This window comes from Leptonotus elevatus, chromosome 11 (assembly GCF_054856555.1).
Source record: "Leptonotus elevatus isolate MCC_2025b chromosome 11, RoL_Lele_1.0, whole genome shotgun sequence".
NCBI classification, from domain to species: Eukaryota; Metazoa; Chordata; class Actinopteri; order Syngnathiformes; family Syngnathidae; genus Leptonotus; species Leptonotus elevatus.
Window position 1 is genome coordinate 14,045,168 of NC_141249.1, and position 23,752 is coordinate 14,068,919.

A 23,752-nucleotide genomic window follows, 5' to 3' on the forward strand; every position below is an offset into this window, starting at 1 on the left:
GCACCCTCTTTCTAAAAAATTTGATGAGTCAGTTGAGTTCATCAAGATTTCCAGATTGACCAGGAAATGTATATACATTTGAAATAATTTCTAGATCTTTGTAATTAACTATTAAGTAGGTAAATAAAATTAACAATAAATTAATAACACAAGAAGTAGTTGTAGTAGTAGAAATCCCTTTCAAATATATCTCTTGACACAAGTGTTTGCACTCTATTTCTGCTTTATTTTTATTTTCACACGAGGTCAGTACAACTCTGCAAGCATGTTTTCCCAACAGTAGAGCAGTTGGAAAAGCAACATTTCCGAGGTGTCAGTGAACGCGGCATGACGTCGCCTGTGGTGGCACACATTAGCAACCGGAGTGGCAGCGGACAGAGGAGAGGGGTTCCCCTGGATTCTCTGTGTTTTTTTAAACGCAGAAGCCAGCAAAATACCAGTATCAAAACCCCCGGGGACCACGGGGGAACTCGGCCGAGCACCAGCTAGACTCCGTAAGTCCAAGCATTCCTCTTCCGAAACAACTTGGAACACGTTTTTGTTGACAATCACAACGCGGCGACACGGGGGAACTTTCTCCGGCGATGCTAGCTCGGAGCTAGCCTAGCAGGATCGCGCAAGGTAACAGTTTGTGCACTCACACCTCAACGCAGCCACGGTGTGCGTAGTCTCCAAACTCTCGGAATATTTACACCAACTTCACCGGCGAAACTTCATTTAGGATGCTCCAATAGTAAGTCATGACGTACGTTTAACCCGCGCGTGGGCTGCGACGCTGTAAAAAGTCGGCGAAACGCACGAATTTCCGTGTTTAATTACCGCCAGACTCGTCCGTGTGAAGAATAAAATTAGCGACAGTGTCTGGGCAGGCAAGTGTCCAGAGAGTTAGCATGAGCTCATTAGCAGGCTAACTTAGCTTGTTAGCTCCGCGGGATCAGGTCGCTCTTCATTGTCTGTCGTGTGTATCGCTATTCGGACACGTACTCCGAGCCAAATATCACACGTCTTTATTTGTTATAGTTCACGGCCACAGACGGGAAAACGCTTGTTACTTTTTTTTTTATTTAAAAAAAAGGATGCTGTTAATGACTAGTGGTCGTTAGCTCGCCTTTTAGTTAGCCATGGTGTTACAAGCCGGACAGATGGGCAGATTGTTGTTAGTAAGCCATGGCTTCTTCTACTTAGCTTTTATAAAGTTGCCAACACTTAAAGTTTATTTCTACACCGGCCTCAGTTTCTCCTCATTGCCGTTGGGTATTTCAAAGACTTATTTTGTATCCTCTGCTCTCTGAAGTGCTGTTATTACGCTCCCGTAAAGCCATTGAGCCTAAAACTTTGTCACATTAGCTCAACCGTGAAAAGCCTTTTATGGAGGCGTAATGGTGGACGCTTGTGCCTCCGCCGGGGTGTGCGTGTTGTCTCTCGCTCTCTTTTTTTTTTTTTTTTTTGTGTGTGTCCACGACGGATTAACTGCCCACGTAATCAAATCATTGTCCTCAACACACTTTGTTCTTGCTGCGTTACACCATTGTTTTAAATGCTAATCACATTCTAATTGAAATGGGGTTTCGCGCACTTGGCTTCAAGCCAAAGGGAAATATGTATCTCAATAACAATGTGCTCAGGCATATTTACATTGGTAAATATTTCCATTTTGAGGGCGTCCGATAAGTACCGTTGAAGGCACCAGACTAGCACCAGACCCAGACTGAATTACGTTTACCTTACGGCGGAGTTTCATTCCTACGGCAGCGATGTACCAAATTAGTCGGAACGTGTCGTATTCTAGGTAATAATTCAAGTCATAATTTCCGGTACATAAAATATGTGTATTAAAACTTGTATAGGCCATACATTTTAAACTGTGTCAGTCAAAGAGTACCTATCATTGCTGACTGAGTCACCCGTCAAATTGCCACATACCTACCATTCACATTCAGACCTGTGGACAATTTAGAGTCCTCATTGAACCCTTTTAGAGTGTTGGAGAGAACACCCATGGAAGCACTGTGGGAACATGCGAACTCCTCACTGGAAGGCTTAAAATGAGGTTCAAACACAGAATCTCCGTACTGGGAGGCAGACGTGCCAAACACTTGCCCACCCGGCTGCCAAATCTCAAACAATTTAGTGACAAACAGGAAATATGGTGTTAAATGAGCGTGACTTAGTGTTCTGCGTGACTGCATATTCTTAGCAAAATAGTTGGTTGTGCACTGTTTGTCCCCCAAAAATGTTATAATGACAGTAATAATTTGTTTAAAAACATCTTTAAGCCGTTAATGCATTCAAATCAAAAACAGCGAGTACAGCGCTAAGTAACAGAGCGCGCCTTCTTGTGCTGTGTGATAGTATATCCCGTTCTTAACTTCAAACGCTGTATGTTGGGTTGGGACTATCATAAACTGAGGAACTCCTGTATGGATTATTACGCAGTGGTAACTAGAAGGTTGACCACAGTTCATTCAGGGGCACGGGTTGGTCATCCTTCAAATTAATATGTATTCTCATTTGGAATAATTTGCACTGACCATACACTTGAAACAACCCATAAGTGCTAGTGACAACACTGAAGTAAACAGTGTCATCTAAGTAATACAAATATTACACATTACGTACAGTTTAGATGACCTGGGATTACTTTCCTTCAATCATTGTTTTAACTTAGGGTAACCTTTCCATTATCTAACTGTCTGCATTTGGCATTGCTTTTACTTATTTAATGACTGACACACCTCTAATGTAGCATAATTAGATATGCTTGTCTACTTTTGGCTGGAATTTAGATTTATAGCAGGTGTTTATTTGTATACGTACCAATCATTTTTATTTATTTATTTATTTGTGGTTGTCACTTGAACCACGACAGGGCCCATAGCTGTTAACTACGCCATTTCTGTTGCTTAATTACAACTTAAGATGGTCGTCGTTCCATAATAAATATTGAGCAAATAAATATATTGTTGTGGTGCCACAAGGGAGAGATAGTCACCAGGAACCTGTACCTTCAAAGGAAGGGAGGGAATTGACACGTTTATGTGTTCCAAGGGTTGAGGGTAGCACTTCAAAATTTTCATTGTCATTGATTAGCCAAACTGCTCCGCAAAGAAACAAGTTATTTCGAACCTTGTAATGTTTTTTTTCTTTCTAGTAACCTGTGATTGTAATGTTCACTACTTTTCATGATGCATTGAGGGATTGAGGTCCTATATCGGTGATAATCTGTACTCACTCCGCATTTGGACAGCATTACTTGCGTATGATGCATGTCAGAAAAGATTTATTGTATTTCAAATCCAAACTGCAAGTTTTCCCCTTCTGGTGGAGTCTTGGAGGCACTTAACTAGCCTTCTGTTACATCTACTCCTCCTGGAAGGATGCTTCAGGGATTCTCTGCAGCTCAATCATCACGGCCATCTTGATGTCGTCCACGTCTTCAAAACGGTTCCCTTTGATGACCTCCTTACACTTGTGAAAGAGGGGGGGAAATCACTTAGAGCCAGGTTGGGTGAGTAGGGAGGTCAGTCTGGCATGGTGATGTTCTTGGACAGGAACTGTGGGATGCTCAGGTTCACAACTCTCGCCTTTTCTTGCGCACTAAACGAAGCAAATGCTGCAGGATGTCTTTGTAGACGAGCTGGTTGATCTTCTGGCCCACATTGAAGGGAAAAAATAATAGTTTGTAGTTGGAGTTTGAAATGCATCCTTTCTGACGCAAGTCCTGGAACTTTACTGACTCACCTCATAGGGCGCTACACAGTAATTGATAAGTGTGATCCCGAACACAGCCAATGTCTTTTTGTCTACTTCTTGTCAAACGCCATTGATATCTTTGACTTGCATGACTAAAAACTTGCTCACTCTGGACAAAAGTAGTTGGACTGCGGCGTTATCTTTTTTTGCTTTCAATGAGTCCGCTTATTTCGCGGTATCTATACGTGCAAATTCTTCTCTTCTCACTCACAAAACACACATGCAGAGTTAATCCTTTTGATGCTGGCTGAGTGAGTGAGCTGTAGTACTACTGACAAGTTAGGTTCTTAAAAATGTGTGCGGTGTTTAGGGATATTTTTCCCTGAATATTTTTGGTTGAACTTTCCAAGCGTCGAGGTGTTGGACTTTAGAGGTTCCATTCAACGGTGCTGAACAAGAACCCTCTTACACGAGAGCAAGTTCCCACCCTCGACTAGCACGTCGCTTTGCATTTTATGATGCACGCACTATAGGTTTGCACAGGGTAGGGGTCTTATTATGGAAAAGACTCACTGAGAATGATGCGAGCAGACATGCATGACTCAAGATCTACTTTTTTTCTGCTGCATCAGACTTGAAACAGATTTTTGTATTTCTAGCACCTGCTCAGAAGTTGATGCCACTAACAGTATGTTACTGTAGCTTATTCCTTTCTTAAACACAATATGACTGCATACTTTATTTTGAACTTGAAGTGACATTAAATAGACTTGTATCAAATGAGAAATGCACCAAAGTAGTGCTGCTATATAAGATTTTTCAAATGTAAACAGAAGAGGCCCAGTAGCCAGCTGACACATTTTTCACAATTGTTCTCACAAGTGATAGTCCAGCTTTTGTTTTTAGATTCAGCCGTTTGTCCTCTGATAACATTTCTATCAGATTATCTTTTATTCCAATGTGGAATGCGGTTAAACAAAGTGGTGTATGTCTGCAAATGCTCTGTCATTGCGAAAAGGTTAGCAGGAAGTGCTGGTGAGACTAAAGAGCCACCAAAAAATATTGGCGGCAGCGCACATGATTACTGACACAAAAGCTTTTCCATCAATTTACACCGTTTTTATGTCCTTGACAAACCGGCCATTTTATAGCCATGGTGCATCACATGACCATGACCAGTGACAGTATTGCTTTGCCCACAGGCCTCGGGGCAACTCTTCAACGTTTGGTTGACTGACCCATTTCTTATTTACCCTGTTCTTTATACAGACTCTAGTACGAGTTTATACTTAGTGCAATTTGTAGCAGACGAGTTTGGTTTTGTGCCCGACTGCGCTTAAAGTGTTTTCCTCGGCCATCGTCTGGGAGTCACAATTCACAGCTGTGGTCATGTTTTGATGATCTTTGCTTGTTTCACTTGTACAGCCTCTGAGGTTGAAGACAATTTGCTCTGAGTCCGTTAGTCTCTCGAAGCAAGTCTTGCATCGATTAAATACTTTGCGAATGTGATTGTCTTAGTCATACAAGTCTAAAAAGATGCTAAGTGCTATACATTAAAACAATGCTCAATTTTGAAAAAAGTAAACATTTACCAAGCAGGAATGACCACATTTTGGCAAGATGTCGCACTTATGTATAATCACATAAAGTTAAAACAATATTAGCCACACTGTAATAGCGAGTAACCACGTGTTTATATCCAAGCAGCTTTCATTTGTGCCGTGTTGTTTGGACCATCACTTTGATTGACCTCCATGCTCAAGGCTCCACTCGCCTGCAAAGTGATTACGGTGCTACGTACCTTCACAATCACATAGTGCTAATACTGTGTCACTCTTTTCGAATAGTGTGCCTTAAATTGCATGTGATGACTAAGTACAAATTAGCTATGCTATACTGTATTTATTGCTATTCTGTTGAACCTTCATGTTATTTTGCTTGTAATGCAAATTTATCATTAGAAAATATCTCCTTTTTGATGCTCCTATTGATCCGTGCTTCCATTTGCCATGACTATCCAGCAGTAAATACTAAGTTTTCACTATAGGGCTGTTTTCTCCGATAATATTGATGCTTTTTTTTCCTTCTTCCTTCTCCCCGCTCACAAGTGGAACCCGCATGACCAGTATTGCCTGAACGTGCATCTGGAGGCTTCTCTGAAGGATCAGTGCTGGAACTCAATTATGTTTCTAATAGAAACAATCACAATGGTTTTAATTACTCTGTAAGTTACTGCAAGTCACATTACTCTTTGGTGAACCGGAATGTTGGTTCACTGTCTCATGGCATTCTATATACTAGATGGACAGTTTTGGTGACGTTGGACTTCGATGAAAACGTATCACTTGCGTTGTTCATTTCATTCTTCACAGCTTTGGACCGGTTGCATGGACACATTCAAATGTACAGTCGATCAGAACCCATCATCCAGGCTTCCCAATATGAAAGAGCAGTGTAAATACAGTAGCTGTTATTTTTAACCGTAATCCTGTGCTGCTATTAGGCGCTCAGAGCGTGTTTGGAGCATGTCTGAGGAAAATAGATTTGACAAGTGCTGAATAGACTGGGAAGTTGGTAAGTAAGTACAAGACTAACTTTCATGGATGTATTTTTTTCATGTAGACTTACAGAACTAACCAGGAGGATGTCGTGGATTTGGCATTGTCTGATGATCACCCGAGCAATCTTAGTTTAAATCTCGTATGAACTTGAGAGTTCAATATGGCCCCAAAAAAATGGTATCTATCTCTTCAAACCTGATGAGGTTGATGATATTTTCAGTAAGCATTTGAGCCGAGCTTATTATTGGAAGCTGATTGTTTCGTTCAACAACTTGTTGCGTTATTTAGGAAATTCAAATGACCGTCTGCAACCATGCATTTCTACGTAACCTAATCCTTACATGACCTCATCTGACGAGGATCGATGATGTCATTGATGTGCCTACAAGGCATATTTTTGGTTCGACGCGTAGTTTTGTGTAATACAGATTTGTCCTCTCCCCATGGAATGACTTTTTTCAAACTTCTGATAGGCTAAAATGTTAGCGTAGGTAAGGTATAGCGCCACTTGTTGCATGGGCATTCTTTTGCCTGACTGCAGTTGCGTTTCTTACGGAGAGTATGTTGTTTAACGGGCATACACCCAAATTGTAACCAAGCGTTTTTCTTCGTCTCCCCATTGTCTTATTTGGCGCACGTTTGAGTCATTTTGGATTGTCTTTTTACCCCCTCGTTTTCTCCGGTCACTTCCTGCTCGCATCCATTTCTGAGAAATGTAATCTGATAGCCGTCTGCGTGTGTCCCGGCCCTTCAGTCTGTTTGCGGGTTTGGCCTGCTGGTTTTATAGGATTATAGGGAAACCAATTTGACTGTAATTTTAGATTACTGCGGCCGGCAATTCCTTTTAATTATGGCGAGTAAATGTTTTTGGTCATTTGGTGGTCAATAAGATCGGTTCTGTTAAGAGTGTGAATCAATTACTCACTGTGGCGCAGACTCTGGGGGTTGTAAGAGCGTGCATATGTGTGGGCTTGTGTGGTCCTTGAAGAAAAGCGGCTTGGAAAAATGTTTGTCATTTGAATGGATGTTCACGGATGCACTCACAGGGTGGTGATTAGAAACACTCACATTTGTCTGTGATCATTCGCAAACGGCACACGTAAATGTTTTGTTGTTGAATTCAGGCGGACACATGCAGTCACTTGGGTTTGCCTCTGGCGCTCACTTGCTCACACACATGCGCACGCACACACACAAGAGCACACACAGCCAGTCCGGCAGATTCAGGGTTAAAGGCTTCCATTTTGTTAGGTAACACCCTAATGGTCTGATCCGTCAGTGGCGTTAAAATGGCAGGGGCTTAACCCTTGGCGTTCGGGACGGAACCAGTAGGGAGGAACACACACACATGCGCACACGATCATGTACGGGCACACACACATACTTCACTTACCTTCTCTGTTGTTGTTTTTGTGTGGGAGGAAAAGACAGAGAGCGAGTGTGAGAGAGGACAAGGAAGCGTGTTTTTCACTTTGGTACAGTTAGATCACGTCTCCACTCACCACATGTGCACGACCCCTCCACCCCCGCCCTCCTCCCCAACATGGCACCACTTCAGCTGGGTCCCTGCCCCCACTCCGACCCTGTTTAGCACAGGTTAACTCAATCTTCCTTTGTATGGCATTTTATAATTAATTATACATCGCAACGAGTTATGTTGATTTGTGTGGAATTAATTGCATCTTAAAGAAGTTGAGGTAAAGTGGAGAGCGTTATTAGTTGGATGCTGTTTAAACTCTTTGTATAACGTCTTGTCTTTGATGTCACCCACTTGGCATCTATTTGCAGGTCATGCTGATCATCTTGGAAGGGGGGTTTCTCCATCTGTGATTCCTTCCCCAAGGTTTCATCTTCTTTTCCTCCAACTGGGCTTTCTCTGTGTCACTGATTTTTGCGAACTGTAGACTTGTGAATCCATCTGTGATGAAGGGCACTATAAATAGACATGGCTCGACTTGACTTGAATGTAACCGGCTTGCGATCTAAAGAACAAGTACTTGACGTCAGCTATTGGAGGCTAAGCTGCATGTGTACTCCCCTCCACTAGGGAACAACTCTTCTGGCATCAAAACAGGAGTTCATAAGGTTCAGAAAGCTGGAACAAAAGAGTTATTACCTCTAGCTGATCTTGAAAATGTTGTCCAATTCCCAGCCTCATTCGCAAGGTCGGTCACGTTTTCACAAAGCTTAAGATGTCATCAATGCGTGGCACTGAAATTTGGCATTGAAGTCCACAGTTTATGCCTTTTAGCAATTTGATTGACGTGCCTGCATCGATCGTAATCGGTCCTGTGAAGAATTTTTTCTCCATGTGCCAAAAATATTTTAATGACTTGAGTAATTCTGAGCTGTTAACTCGGAAAATTACATAAATTTCTTTAAATTGGCTCTAGTTTTAGAGATTGACAATTGATTGATTACTCATATGGGGTTATAGGAAATGTTTATTCTCTAATAAAAGTGAAACAAGCTTTTGTTTATGGCTAATATTGCCCAATTTTCTCAATATTAGCTTGATTTTCACATGAAACGTGATTTGCATAAAGAAGCTCTCTCCTCAGGGTTTTTCCTGGCTCAAATTGAGGCAGAGGTGGTATCACCCTGACTTTGATGGGTGACTGCCGATACCAGTTATCATATCGGTGCTAATACCAGTCTTATTTTCAGGTATCTGTACTCGTGGCGATGACCGATACCATTACGGGCCACCCCCCCTACAGCCATTTTACAATCAGGGACTAGAAATGAGAAATGATAAGAATACAAAAATGCCATTGTTTGCCATTGTTTAACTACAATCATTAAAAATCATCCACTAGTACATATTAAATTGTAAATGTAGTTCAGCATTGACGTAAAACACTTATGTTTATTGTATACACTGTGTTTTTATGACTTTGGCAATGGCTGGAGCGCGCCACCTCTGCCTCGCAACCAGGAAATGGGCGTGTGCAACGGGTGCTCCATGATCTGTTTCTTCTTCGGGGCATTAAAGTAAAAAAAAGAAAAGAAAAAGAAAGCTGTTTGTTCTTTGGTTGTTGCTTCAGGTCTTTCCGATGCACTGCTGTTATAGCGCCTCCATAATGGCGCAACACTGCAACTGCAGTTAAAATGCGTTCCTGCCGAGCTCAATCAACACAGCTGTAGCGCTGTGTTGAGCGATATCAGTGGCTCAGGCTGGAGGTGGCAAGCAAATTAAGTGGACTTAGCAGAGCATTATTTTTTCCTTACACATTTTAGGGGGTTTTAGACAAATATCTCCCCATGGATTTTCGCTTATGAGATGAAGGGACATTATGACCACAGTGGCAGTTTTGCTTGCTTAAATAGCACAATTAAGTAAACCAGCTTTTTTTTTTAAATCAGTCTGTCAGCATCAAAGTGTGCAATCATTTCCATCTATTAAGGTGCCTTTGAAAAGTTTGCGTCTTGATAGCTGCTAACACTGGAGCGCTGGAGCCGCCAGCTCAGCTTGGTTGTTGTGCACGCTCAAGAAGCCAAAATCCCAACTCGCCTAAAACGATTTGTCCTGAAGAGAAAGCTACATTTTTGACATCATGTCCCCTCTATCAAGAAATACGTGACTAACTCCAAACGAATCTATTATTGACCTGCATGTCTCTAATTGAAGCATAAAGACATGACTGGAAAGCCTTAGCATCTTAAAATGGCCGTTAATGTGTCGGCTGACTGGGCCCAGTCGGGTCCCAGTGGGGAAATCATTATGGAGCTGGAGATAAGAGGCTCGTATGCTACCTGAGGGGGGTGGATGAGCCGTTGCCATTGATCTTCCTTCCTTGTAGCGCTGGACACAAAAGGAGAGAGACTCTGTAGTGTCGAACCAGGTCAGGAGATTTCCATTTGCTTTCATGGGAGGGGAAAAAAAGCACCCTACCTCGCCACACAAAACAGCAGGCTTGGAAATGTACTCGGCGCAGCCTGTTTCATTGAAACCAAGATTGATGTTGGGCTATGCAGTTCATTCAAAAGTACGTATTGATTTATACAAGCTTGCGTCGAAGCAGAAAAGTGTACATGTTCTCTTTCCCTCTACCACAATTGTCTTTATTAACTATATGGTCTTCCCTTAGGCCGTATTAGTCTGAGGGAAATTAGAAAAAACATCCAAAACAACATCATGGTGCACCATGTGTGATTATTAGGATGCAGTGGATTTAGTTGCTTTTTTTGTGACCACAAGAGTCACTGAATTGTATGTTTTACTGGATGGATTTATCTAGGCGGGTTGTACCCCACATTTGACATTTTTAAGCCTTGTCAAATGAATGTCGCCACTTGCTTAATATTTGAGTAACTCAACAGAGCCTCTGTGTCCTCCATTGCTCTTAATATCAACAATGTACTATGTACATTTTTTATGATTATAAAGATTATAATTTTGTTTATGATTATAAAGAAAATCTAGTTGACCTGACATTTTGACATTGCCGTCCCCTGTGAGTAAGTTGGAATCAGAGTTTTCAGTTTCTTACAAGCTTAGAGGTGGTGAGTGAAGAGCTCACATCACACCACAAGCCTCCAGAGCTCATATAGAAACCAAGAGACAACACATGGAAAACTCCTGGGAGTGAGCGGCGTAGTGATGCAACAATCACAACCAGTCATACACATCCACCGAGTCGCCCTCAAGTGTGAAACTGCGTGCACCGCGCTCACAACACATGCGTGTAGAACAATTTTGTTTACCAGACTTGTTGCTTGGCAGCATTTAACCGATGGATCAGGATGGCGCTCGTGTCTTCTTCTGAGAGAGCAGAGCCACGTTTGAGTTGACCTGCACCTCAGTTGTTCCCAGTAGCACTTCATATTTATAACCTCATCATTTTGGGCTCGGTGCAGTTTGATTCATTCACATTAATGCTGTATTGTTCAGCATGCAGGTTGTGACTTTTGAGTCGAAGGATGGCACAGTTGGAGCGAACCTAGCTTCATGTTTTGGTTTAGACCTAACGGGTAATGTGTTTCAGGCACCAGTGATACATTGACAGCACGTACATAGCATTCTGGTTGGCTTCAGAATGTCATTTGAACATTCCAAAACCTGTCACCATAATTAACTCCTACCTTAAGTACAGGTAGGTATTTTCTTGTTCTTTGGGCCAGAGCGAGAGGGGTTAACTTTTACACCTCCCCAATTAGCGAGACTTGTTTGGACTGGTTTGTTTTTTATGGGGGCATGTTGCTGTCTCTAAATCAATCTTAAGGATATTGTCACTCAAAGCTGCGATGATGTCATATTGGGATAGAAAGACCCCAAGCTAGCTTTCTGGCACAAAGGTGCTTTGTGTGGACTTGGTCCCAGCTCAAATAGTACCTACACTTTTTTTTTTGGGGGGGGGGGGGGGGTATAATGAGGAGACTAGCATGGCGAGAGCTGAGGAAGCTACTGTCTGCATCAGCTGTCCCAGTTGGGCTTCAATGTGAATGCTGCAGTGTTTCTGCTGTGTAATAGGTTATGTGAGAAGTGGGTTTCATCATCTTACTGTACTGAAAGAGATTTGGGTCAGCATCTGGGGCGTTGGCACTAGGACAAAATGCCACGATATTGCAGGGTGGGCCCTTTTTAAAGGCTGGATATTTCAGCTAAATGAAACACTATCAATGCCCAAGAAAAAAAAGCAGAACGATTACCCATACAAAGAAGATCCACTGTCTACATTGTCACTCTTCTAGGCCCCCCCCCCCACCCCAAAAAGTTTTTTAGGAACTTAATAAAAAGCACACCACATACAATCAGTAGACAGCTTTAGCACCAGAAATGTAGATCTTTTGAAAGCATCCCTGCATAAGATAATATTATGGGTGTCAAAATTAGTGCGTTCATTTAAAGTTCCTTTAACGCTACAAAAACATTTAAACGCACAATTAATAACCGCCCCTTACTTGGAAAGTCTGTACTGGGGGAATTTTGCAGTAATAAATTTAATAATAATGCATATATTTGTGAAGACTGGGGTCAAGTTGTATTTTACAATTTAAAAATTGTGCAGGATTTCACAAGTTACTTCATGTTAAAAATTAGATTGCACTCAGCTGTCACCGTCTTACAAATGCAATGATGTTATCTAGTGGCAGAAAAATAACCAACACAAATCAATATCACACTTGTTTTTTTACAGTACAGTACAGTACATCTTTTTGATTTTAACTAAATTTTATGAATTATGAAATTACTGTATCAATGACTTAAAGATGCAGCCAAATTTATATTAGTTAAAAAAAAATCTAATTTTATGTTAAGAGTATGAAAATTTAGAAAAATATTTTATTGTACATTTAGAACAGATATAAGATTTGTGATTAATCGTGAGTTAACTATTGAAGTCATGCGATTAATTACGATTACAAGTTTTAATGGCCCGACACTTCTAAATATTATACATTTGAATATTTTGCTATGTTTAGGCAACACGACTGTCTGCAAGAGAAGGTCAGGGTTTGGCGAACCATTTCCACGATAAGATCAAAGGGGGGGATTATGGGTAAAAAATAGTATGGATGTGGCGGTGATATCATGGAATCAACGAAACAGAGTCGTGTATTGAGCGTCCAATCAGATTGCTACAGTGCTACCCTATAGCACACACAGCCCCTAGGGGTCATATTAGTTGCATTGTATCCACTGAGTGCTATGATATGCTTTGATGTCTTGCTTACGGTTGGTGAGGGAATTGCCATTTCTAAATCAAATGAAGAGGTGAGGTTACGGTCAAGTCATGTTCAATGTGGCGTTTCTGTACTTAAAGTAATTACAGGCTAGCATTTTGTTAGCGTATAGCGTCAATGGTTTTCTTTCCCATTTGTCCAGGTTGAGAGCAGCCATGTCAGAAGAGGCGGTGCGTCAAACGCGCAGCCAAAAGAGGGCCATGGAGAAGGACAGCACGGGAGACGTGGACTCCAAACGGGTCAAGCTGGAGAAAGGGGACGCTGACGAAAACCCCTTGGACCTGGACGGGGCTGAAGCGGAGGGCGTCGCGTTAAAAAGTGAGCCGTCGGCAAAGCTGGCAGCCAGCATCCTAAAAACCGGGGAGGTGAAGGCCACCATCAAGGTGGAGGTGCAGACGGGGGACGAGCCTGTTGATATGAGCACATCCAAAAGGTGAGCATGTTTTTTTTCTTTCACGTTACGTAGGAATGATATAAATACCAAAACGTTTCAACCTGAACATTAAGGCTCAACATTAAACCCCGTTCTCCTTAGAACTTCTATAATCAGCTTTCAAGTTAAGTGAGGGTTAAAGGTGCAAAGAACACATGAACATTTGATCATTCTTGTGATGTGGCAGGCAGGCAAGCACATTGATCTGTCTTCCTCGTGGGGGAGGAGTTATATAAAGTTATTTTTGGCGTCTTTGCGTTCAAGCTCTATGCCTTGTGGGTGCACAGAGCTGTCCGCTGGAGTTTCAGGTTCCTCTCGAACTCAAGCGAGCGCCGAACAGGAAGTCGCAGGGCGGCCTGCCTCTCATTACGAGGGGAGGGGGGAAGTTTGATGCGACAGTGGGGCCCGGGCTCCATTTTCTCCCACGGCAGCACCTGAGTTTCGCCTCGCTCCTCACACAAAATGAAGACTATGTGTCACAAACTGGTTCCAACTGGCCGTTGCCATGGTTTCCAAATTGGAAGGAGTAGTCGGACGAGGGAGGGGCCTGTAAGAATGGTGGGTGTGTCACATGACCAGGCCGACAAATGCCTGATGTCATGTGATGAAAGATAAATGCGTGCGGCGACGCAATGGCAGTTGAAGTGGAAACCGAAAGCTGACTCAGCTCAGTTTTGTCACCTTTGAACCGACCTCGGCGTATGTCCAATTAGTCACTACGCAACAGCAGCGTTGTGGGAAATCAGACTTTTTTTCCCATGAGGAATCTGTAGTTTGGTTGCTACTTTAGAGTTTCAATTTATTTCAAACCCCCATCCCCTCCATTTTGTTTTATCATCGCTTACTTAAATGGCCTTATAGATGTTAAAGCTCCACGAAAGGATACGTTGTCGTTGCAAATAACTTGAGCCGTTCTTATAGTGTGCAGAAACATTACATGGACCTTACATACCCAACCTGATGTGGGAGCGCTTCCCGACTGAGTGGCAGCCCCCCTTTGCCATTTGTTCCATGTAATAACTACTACTTGTATGTTTGGCAACTAAGTTTAACTGTGTTTATGGAATGTGCGCACATCTGCCCCCTCAGGCTGCAGGAGGGTGAAACTGTCTGTCAGTACGACGCATACTTTCAATTTTACGAGTGAGTGAGCTGGACATCTTTTGAGCCCTCTTGAAAGAGTTCACAGAGTGACATATCTTGTTTGTGATTCATTCCGGCGGTTCTGTATGTTTAGTTTCTGTACAGTATCTGCAGCTTCCTGTGATGGCGTCCTGCTGAGGGGTGTTTTCGTAGACGGCGGTTTAGCAGCCACGCGCATGTGAGAGGACAGAAGTGTGCGCCAAAGTGCGAAGTGAGCGAGTTGGGAGTATAAAAGATGAACAAGTAGCGTTGGGGGAGGGGTGCGCCAAGTAGCGACTGGTTGAGTGACTGAGTGAGAGAGTGTACACAATAGGTTGGCTCCTGGCCATTTATTCCCCTCCCCCCATCACTGTCACCCTCTCCCGTGTCTCCAGCGGACCTCCGCTCGGCTCAACTTGTGACTTTGGCGTCGGCAGCTGGGAGGGAGGGCAGAGTCGAGGCCCAGGCTCGCCCTGTCCAACTAGGCCACGGAGGTATGAGAGGAGGAGGTGAGGCCTTGAGGTTGGTTCTCTGTGGTGAACCAGGCCCAAGCTTTGACACGTTCGAAATCAGTCTTCCCATTGTGGGTGCGTAATTCCTTTAGAACCAAACCCCCTACGTCACTCAAGTCATCTGCAGCCAGGTCTCTTTGCAACTTTGACTTTTCTTCGACATCTCAATTGGAAGGGAGGCCGAAGACATTTGTGTAACCTTGTTGGTGTTTGGTCCAGACAAGCCTTTGTTATTTCTCTCTCTCTCTCTCTCTCTCTGCCGCCATTACTCTATTATTGATCTCCTGGTTCTTGTCCTCTTGTGTGCCTCAGAGCACATTTTCACCACATTGGGAGGGTGACCAAAATTGTTATTATATACCGCCTCCTAGTGGAAGTTGGTCAAAACTACAGGTACTGCGATGCTGAGACTGTGGACCCCCAAAGTTGAGCACAATGCGCTGCGTTACACTAGTCAGATCTCAAAAACATGTTTTTGTTGTTGTTTTTGTTGTTGTTTTTGTTGTTTAATCCTCACCCTCAGAACCTGGTTACTTGAGATTGTTTTCAAAGTAACAGTTAAACATCATCTGATGTTAGAATTACGCCAGAAGCCAAACTCTTTTCAATGGAATGTCACGAATCACTCAAGTCAAAATTATGGTAAACTCAGTTGAAATAGAAAGAGTGCGTGAAAATAAATTTCTTGGAGTAGTTATTGACGATAAATTATGTTGGAAGTCACACATAGAAAATGTCAAAAATCATAGGGATACTCTCTAAAACAAAGGATGTCCTGAATAAGAAATCATTTTACACATTTTACTGTCTATTATTATTACCATATCTGACTTATTGTGTGGAAATCTGGGGAAATGCATATAAAACAAATACCGACCCTGTTTTCAAACTGCAAAAAAGAGCCATAAGAATTGTTAACCGATCAAAATATACAGAACCAACACATTCACTATTTATCAAGTCAAATTCAATGACATTTTACGACTTAGTTGAATTTAAAATAGCACAAATAACGTATAAAGTACACAACAATCTACTCTGCCACAGTACTCAGAAGCTATTTGAAATTAGAGAGAGCCCTTATGACATAAGGGGTGTGCCCTGTATATACAAAAAAATCAAAACAAGAACACATATTAAGCAAAGGTGTGTTTCTGTAAGGGGTGTTAATTTGTGAAATAATTTTGGTACTGACCTGTAAAGTATAACATTTAACATTTTTTCCATTTCTCTACTAGCGTGAACACGGCATTCTGATTAATATTGCGTTTGTGGAACATTAACTGAGCAGCAAAACCCACCTGTTTTCCCCCATCTTAAGGGGCTGCCATTTTGTCACTTACTGTCTACTGAAAATGACATTACAGTTACTCAGGGCTCAGGCAACGGCCAATCACGGCTAACCTGTGTTCTGAGTTTGGTCATGTGACTTTCGCCAGCTGAGCTGTGAGTGCTCGTTACCTGAGCAACTGTGATACCGCTATGGCGTTCATCTTGTCTACTTTTTAACTGAGTTTAGAGTTTCTTTTTTTTTCCCCCCAGACTGTGATGTCATTTTCTGTCGACAGCAAGTGGCAAAATGGCCGCCTCCCTGAGATAGATACGGGAAAAATTCTCACCAAAAGTTAAAAAAATATATATACAGACTGAAATAAAGCAGCATTCAGTCTAAGTAGGATTCTTCAACACTTTATTAATGCTCCCTGTCAAAAACAATAAAAAACAGTTTGAAAAAAACAAACAAATATGAATGCTTCTTATCCTCCCTTCAGTGAAATCAAGAGAGAGCACCAGCCGCCGTCACCAGACGACGTGATCGTGCTATCAGACAACGAGCCATCCAGTCCCCTCATGAACGGCCACTGCTTCACCAAGACGGACACAGAAAAACTTATGGTGGGGAAACCACAGCACGAGTTGTTGACGAGGTCTATTGAGAATAGGAATGCTGCTATATTCAATGTGTCTTCTCCTGTTGTCTTATGCAGAAGAGTTCCCCCGAGGAGCGGGAGCAAATCATCAAACAGCTCAAAGAAGAGCTCCGACTCCAAGAAGCCAAGTTGGTGCTGCTAAAGAAACTACGACAGAGCCAGATCCAGAAGGAGAGCACAGCTCAGAAGGTAAAACAAAAATGGAAACGGGGGGCTCAAGTTCATACTGGGTCAGGAGATTCATATCTGATGTTGCAGTTGTCTGCTGATCTATTTTGGCTCTTGAAAAAGCCCCGGAGGCTTGTGTTGTGGATCAGCTGATGCCAGCCTTTTTTTGACAGGTGGACAGATCAGTTTAATGGCTGATCCATGTCTAACATCAATATATTAAGACATTATGTAGTGATGAGAATGAGCAGGATTCCTGCAGGATTGTTAATTTGTGTGACCGAATTTACATGTCTTTCATTTCCAAGGCGTCTGGATCTGTGGCGACTCCTCCTCCTCTGGTGAGAGGAAGCATTACATCAAGCAAAGGACCCCTCCAGGTACACACCTACAGCATTGTTCTACTGAGATGTTTGACCAAACCACAACATTAAACATGGATGCGGAGTAGTAAAGTCGACTAATCAAGTCCATGTTCATAGTGTTGCAAACACTTGGTAGAATGTAATTGTTATTTTGTTGACAGGTAACGGGTCGCAGCTCAGGCACGGTGATCCCTCCGCCTCTGGTGCGGGGCGGTCAACACATCCCGTCCAAACACGGCTCTCAGAGCGCCATGCCCCCATTGGTCAGAGGAGCCCAGGTTAGTCCCCGAGATTGTTCACGTCGGATGTGCCGCCTTTCATGTCCCAACTCCACTCATGTCTCTGGCTCTTGTGTCCTTTTTGGGTTTTGTCTGCTTCTGCATTTGGCTGCAATCAGCCTGTTTCTGTGACTCCCCAGCAGATCGCCAGCCTGCGTCATCAGCAGCAGCAACACGGCGGCTCGGGCCCCCCTCCGCTACTGCTGGCTCCACGGGCATCCGTGCCCAACGTCCAGATCCAGGGACAGAGGATCATCCAGCAGGGTCTCATTCGGGTGGCTAACGTGGCCAACAGTAGTATATTGGTCAACATCCCACAGGTGAGAATACAGCCAACGTATTAGGTTGAGGTTGAAACCGATTTTCCTATGGGATATAATGAAAACAGAAATGACTTGTGCTGAAGTCCTGTAAAAAAAAAAATCCTGAATATTGGTTAAATTAATCATATTCATTTTAAAAGTCGTTTATCTTATTATATAAATAGCTAATTTATTTATTCTGAATACATTTTCAAATATTGGCAAAGTAGACTATATATGTGTGCTATATATGTATATATATATATATATATATATATATATATATATGTGACTATATATATGTATATTATGAGTGTAACAAAAATTATTTGAATCGGCCAATCATTTATTTGACAAATCGAATTGAATCGCTGTATTTTAAAATCGTTGTATCACGCACAATTGAATCGTCTTTTATGACAAATGTAATTCAAACTGCCTATCTCATTCAAATAATTTTTCTTTCATTTCTTCGTGTATATAAATATTTGGGGTGTAACAAAAAACGATTTGAATTGGAATATTTGTTCTGATTTAAAAGAATCAAATTGTTATAATAGTATATTATGTTAGGTTATGTATCGAATCGAAAATAGATATATTTTTGAACAAAATGCCACATTTACAGTTACCTGGTGGCAAGTGAGCTTATTGCATCGTACGCTCTCAAATCGAGCTGTAACATATTGAACCGAATCGTGATCTAACAGAATTGGACCGAATCGTATTCCAACTGAATTGAATCAAATCGTTGCACTTTAAAATAAACCCTCCTTGAATCGTATTGCACCCTGTGTATCGAGATACATATCTAATCAACATTTTTATGGGAGAGATGCATACCCCTACTAGATATTTTACATATACGTTTCATGTTTAGAATTTAATTTTAAACCATTTCATGAAATAATTGGTCGGAAAAACAGGGGAAAAAACTGTCCTTGAGCTTTTAGATATACCCAACCACCCCCCACCCCCCTCTCCTTGCCCGTGCGACAATATAGACACTTGACTTGAGACTTTTGTGACGGGGGACATCTGGGTTGGTTACATTCCCCTACACACCTTCCTAGTGCTTTGAGACTCAGGTGTGTTCTGCCATTGTGTCCAGGCGTCTCCAACCGGCATTAAAGGCTCGTCAGCGTCGCCCAACTCTGGCATCAACGACTCACCTGCCAGCCGGCAGGCCGCCGCCAAGCTCGCGCTTCGCAAGCAGCTGGAAAAGACGTTGCTGGAGATCCCGCCGCCCAAACCTCCCGCTCCCGAGTTCAACTTCCTGCCTTCCGCCGCTAATAATGAGTTCATCTACTTGTTGGGGTTGGAGGAAGTGGTGCAAAAACTCTTGGACATGCTCGGCAGAGGTGGGTCGACCTTTCATTCTGTTATTGCGTTTGAGGTGTGTTTGTTAATGAGTCTCCTGCCCACCCGCAGGCAATTTAGGTCCAACAGCCGGCATGTCCAGCTCCATTCCCAAAGAGCCGTACACCTGCACCCAGTGTAAAACTGATTTCACCTCCCGCTGGAGGAAGGAGAAGGCCGGGACCATCCTGTGTAACCAGTGCATGTCGTCCAATCAGAAGAAGGCCCTCAAGGCCGAGCACACCAGCCGGTTGAAGGCGGCCTTCGTCAAGGCGCTGCAGCAGGAGCAGGAGATCGAACAGCGCATCCTCCAGCAGGCCACCACCTCCTCCGCCACGCTCGTCTCCAAAACAACCTCGTCCTCTCCCTCGCTGTCCAAAAGCGAGGTGTTGGTGTCTCACCAGTACAAGCAGGTCCGGGCCGCCATGCCGCACAGGTCTGTGGCGGGCCATCACTCTGCCATTAAGCAGGTAAGCGCCACCTCGCAGACGAGCGTGTTCAGCGTATCGCTGCACTTCGGCGCCACTCATTCACCTCTTCGCAGCTGCAGAGCGCAGTGACAGCGGCAGCGTTGAGCAGCAGGCCAGGTAAGCACGGGGTGGCGCGGCCCCTGCAACAGGGGGTGAAGGTCAGCGCAGGTGGCAGCAACAGTAACCAGGCCAACATGACTGCCTGGAGGAAGGGCAGCAGCAACGCAGGTAGATGACACGCTTTGAAGGAACTACTTTTTCTCACACCTTTTTGTCGTCTTGCATTGTTGACATTATTTTATACCTCTCGAATGTATCTCATTTCAAAATATTATGTTCTCCGCACCACCACTAGACTTGACACGGTATTCTGTTAATATTGTGGATTGTGACGTAACAATGTTCATAGGTCAGTGTGACCCGTTCTAATGTTTAATATAAAAAAATATCACATAACGCAAAGCAATGTTTTTAATATTTAAAAAAATAATGAAGACCAGCAGACAAAGTTGAACCTATGTTTTGTTTTTTAAATTAACTATTTTTTCCCCCTAGATTTCCAATTTGACATGAAACGTAACAGAAGGTGCAGAAAAATCCACCTGCTTTTATAACTCTCAAGGGGGTGGCCATTTTGTCACTGTCCACTAAAAATCAGTTGCTCAACTAATGACCAATCACAGCTCAACTTGGTCATGTGACGTTCGCAAACGCAGAAAACAGGTGAGTCGTGATTGGTTGTTACCTCAGTGGAGCAATCATTTTCACTGGTGGCAAAATGGCCGCCCCCTGAGATGGATAAAAACGGGTGGATTGTGCTGCTTAATTCATATTCCGCAAACACAACATTATTCAAAATACTGTGTTTAGACTAGTGGGGGAACTAACAACATATTATTGTAAAGACAATTTTTGAGTTAACTTCCACAATGTTCCCCAAGGTTTGTCCTCAACGTGGTTTAAATTAAATATAAAACACTTGCTAAAGAAATATTACAAGAATTCTACAAAAAAAAGAAAGAAATAATATTCATCCTGTGAAAGAATTTATGCTACACTACATTAATTTCAATATGAACCTTTTGTGGTCGGGGAAGCTACACCACAGTGTTGTTCCCTGTTAGACGCTGCCGATCAGTTGGTTGTGTTGAGATAATCGTCCATGTTGTGTTTCCATCAGTGTGTGTTGTTACAAATCACAAATTTTGCTCACACTGGATAAAAACGGACTCCATTCTTCTCCCAGTGGACAACATAACTCCATCCCGTCATCTTTACCATCACCCTGCATGTCAAAATGGCTGGTGTGCGTTTGTTTTAACCACTTTATGTCCTGGCAGGCATGACAATGGCCTACGTGAACCCCAGCTTGTCCGCCCACAAGACCACCTCCTCTGTGGAGCGTCAGCGGGAGTACCTGCTGGATATGATCCCCTCCCGCTCCATCTCCCAGGCGGCCAACACATGGAAATAATATCGCCTCATCTCCCCCGCCCTCCCGTTCCTCTTCTTATTTGCCCCGCCCCCCTCTCGTAATATCTATGATAGCCATTATGCACCCACCCATCTATAACGTTATCATTCTAATCCTGTCTATGAACATGATGGGGGGTAAATCTGCCTCCTGTTTTTTTTTGTTTTTTTTGTCTTGAGGTGGAGCTGCTCCTCCATTTCTGCAACGAGAGCCTATTCCCCAATTTTAGGACACCAAGATAGTGTCCGGTACAGGTTTTTTTTTTTTTTTTTAAGGGTGTTTTGGGTTCAAACTTCTTTTTTTGGTCGACCAGCTTAGAGTGGGAGTCGCCACAGAATTCCCCAAATTCCTCTGTCTATGGATTAGGCAGGGAAAAGATATTAAGATTATTATTATTATTATTATTAGACAGGACAGAATACGCGCCTTGGCCCTTCCTTCTCAGGGAGGTCCGGCGCGTTGTCGGAACTGAAGATCCCGTCACAGGGATCGTTTTGATCGTCAAGGATCATCGGAGAAATGACTTCAGCTTTGCAAAAACGAATTAGGAAAGAAAACATGCAAGACTGTAAAAGTGCACACAGACTGCCTCTTCTCTCTAACCTCCAGCGAGTATGCCAGAGAAGCCAACGTGTGTCGGATTATTTTGTATGGCTGAATGTTAGGATTCTTGTCCGTGTTTTTTGTTTTTTGTTTTTCCAAATATTGTGCTCCTCCAACACTTTGGAAGTTGCCTCCATGCCGAGGTCGGAAATTATACGGGCTCGTGTTACTGTTGAAGGTGGTTTTACATCTGCTGGTTTCCACATCGTAGTTTTAAATACTTAGAAAGAATAAAGATAAGGTTTCACTGAATATTGTAAAATGACGGAGCCTATTGTAATGTTTTGAGGACTATTGTTGAGAGGACAAAAACTTCCAAAGAACTAGTGGAGCCCAAATGTAATCCCTTCTGCTAGAAGGTTTGGAGTTTATTTGAAGCCTCTCTGGAGTCAACACATGATGTCATGCTAAAACTGGAGGGGGATTGTCAGGAATGTCATTTTGTGACATGCCTTTTTTTCTTTTCTTTTTCTTTTTTGCGCTTTTAGTCCTTTAGGTTGTGGTGCATTGTTTTCTTCTCTAGACACAGCAGTCTCTGGGTTTATTTATAGGGCCACGTTATTAGTAAAGACGTGCGTGAACGGATCTCCGCCGCTTGTCCCTCCAAGAAGAAGCTGGACAAGCTTTCAGAATGTAGTGATGCAAAGGACACCAGCTCGGAACGTCTTCTAACATCAGGTTCTTCAAATGGAGGTTGCGTCGGGGAAGATTGCCCTTCAAGCAGGAATCCCCGCCGTGCTGGGTGTTTTAGCTCCGTAACGACATGCCACGTCTCCAACCCGTTGCTAAATTAATAGCCAATGAAACTGAAGCCAGGTTTGCTTGTGAATTTCAAGTTCCAATGTCAGACCAGTCTAACGACCATCAGATTGACTCTCAAGTCCGAAGCAGGGGAACCGGACGTATACCTCAGAGGATCTCGCACTAAAAAGCCCCCAACAACATTCATCATCATTTGTTGGATTTTGGCAGCAAGGGACTCTAGTGGTCAGCACGTCTGCCTCACAGGTCTGAGGTTCGGGGTTCGAATCCCGGCTTCCGGCCTTCCTGTGTCGAGGACGTTCCACACACATTCATATTAGTTTTATTAATGTGTGAATGTTCGTGTATATGTGCCTTTGTGATTGAATGGCAACCAGTCCAGGGTGTACTATACCCCGTTTCTCGCCTGAAGTCAGCTGGGATAGGCTCCAGTTCACCTGCGACACAAATGACAAGCAGGATAGGAAATGGATGGATCACATTTCACCCCTGGGACAAACGGAGCAGTCCTCTGATGGGGAAAAATCGTCATTGCTTCCTGGTTTCACTTTGGACAAGGGAAACATCCTAGATTGTCTCTACATTCCCGAAAGGCAAAAAAAAAAAAAAAGCAGCAGCCCACATCTTGTTGATGCAAACGATCACTGAGTGTTTCGACGCCGCCGCTGTTTCAAATCAACACCATTCCGTTTGTTTTAGGGGGAAGGACATGGCCAAACCTACACTGAAAAAATGATGGATGAGGAGATACTTGTGGTTTTTTTCCTGGATATTTCCCCCCCTGCTCTATTAAATAATAAAAACAAATTTTAACCCCTCCTTGGCTGGTTTGTTAATTTAAAAAAATTCTAATTATGAAGATTTTTTTTCTTCTTTTTTAAGGAAATCAAATTTAGTAGCTGAGTACACGCAAGATGATGTTAAATTGAAATGTACTTTTATTTGGTCAGTTACTACTACACTGAAAAAAAGCACATGATTAAAAAGTGGTAAACTGACGTAAAAAAGTAATTTCGTTTTAACACATTTTAA

General features: G+C 42.9%; 1 protein-coding gene across 2 annotated transcripts; it reads left to right on the forward strand.

Annotated features, from left to right (window-relative positions):
• Nucleotides 1-341: 341 nt before the first annotated feature.
• Nucleotides 342-23,539, forward strand: gatad2ab (GATA zinc finger domain containing 2Ab). Of its 2 annotated transcripts, XM_086089986.1 has the most exons (11): nucleotides 342-494; nucleotides 13,084-13,374; nucleotides 16,781-16,904; nucleotides 16,997-17,128; nucleotides 17,416-17,487; nucleotides 17,634-17,750; nucleotides 17,870-18,070; nucleotides 19,164-19,413; nucleotides 19,484-19,881; nucleotides 19,956-20,109; nucleotides 21,222-23,539. In XM_086089986.1, exons 2-11 carry the CDS (start codon nucleotides 13,097-13,099, stop codon nucleotides 21,353-21,355), a joined length of 1,860 nt encoding a protein of 619 aa, XP_085946112.1. In that variant the 5' UTR covers nucleotides 342-494; nucleotides 13,084-13,096; the 3' UTR covers nucleotides 21,356-23,539. The 2 variants fall into 2 exon arrangements, with proteins under 2 accessions (XP_085946112.1, XP_085946113.1); XM_086089987.1 differs by lacking the exon at nucleotides 342-494 and having other exon boundaries at nucleotides 13,088-13,374; nucleotides 17,891-18,070.
• Nucleotides 23,540-23,752: the final 213 nt, after the last annotated feature.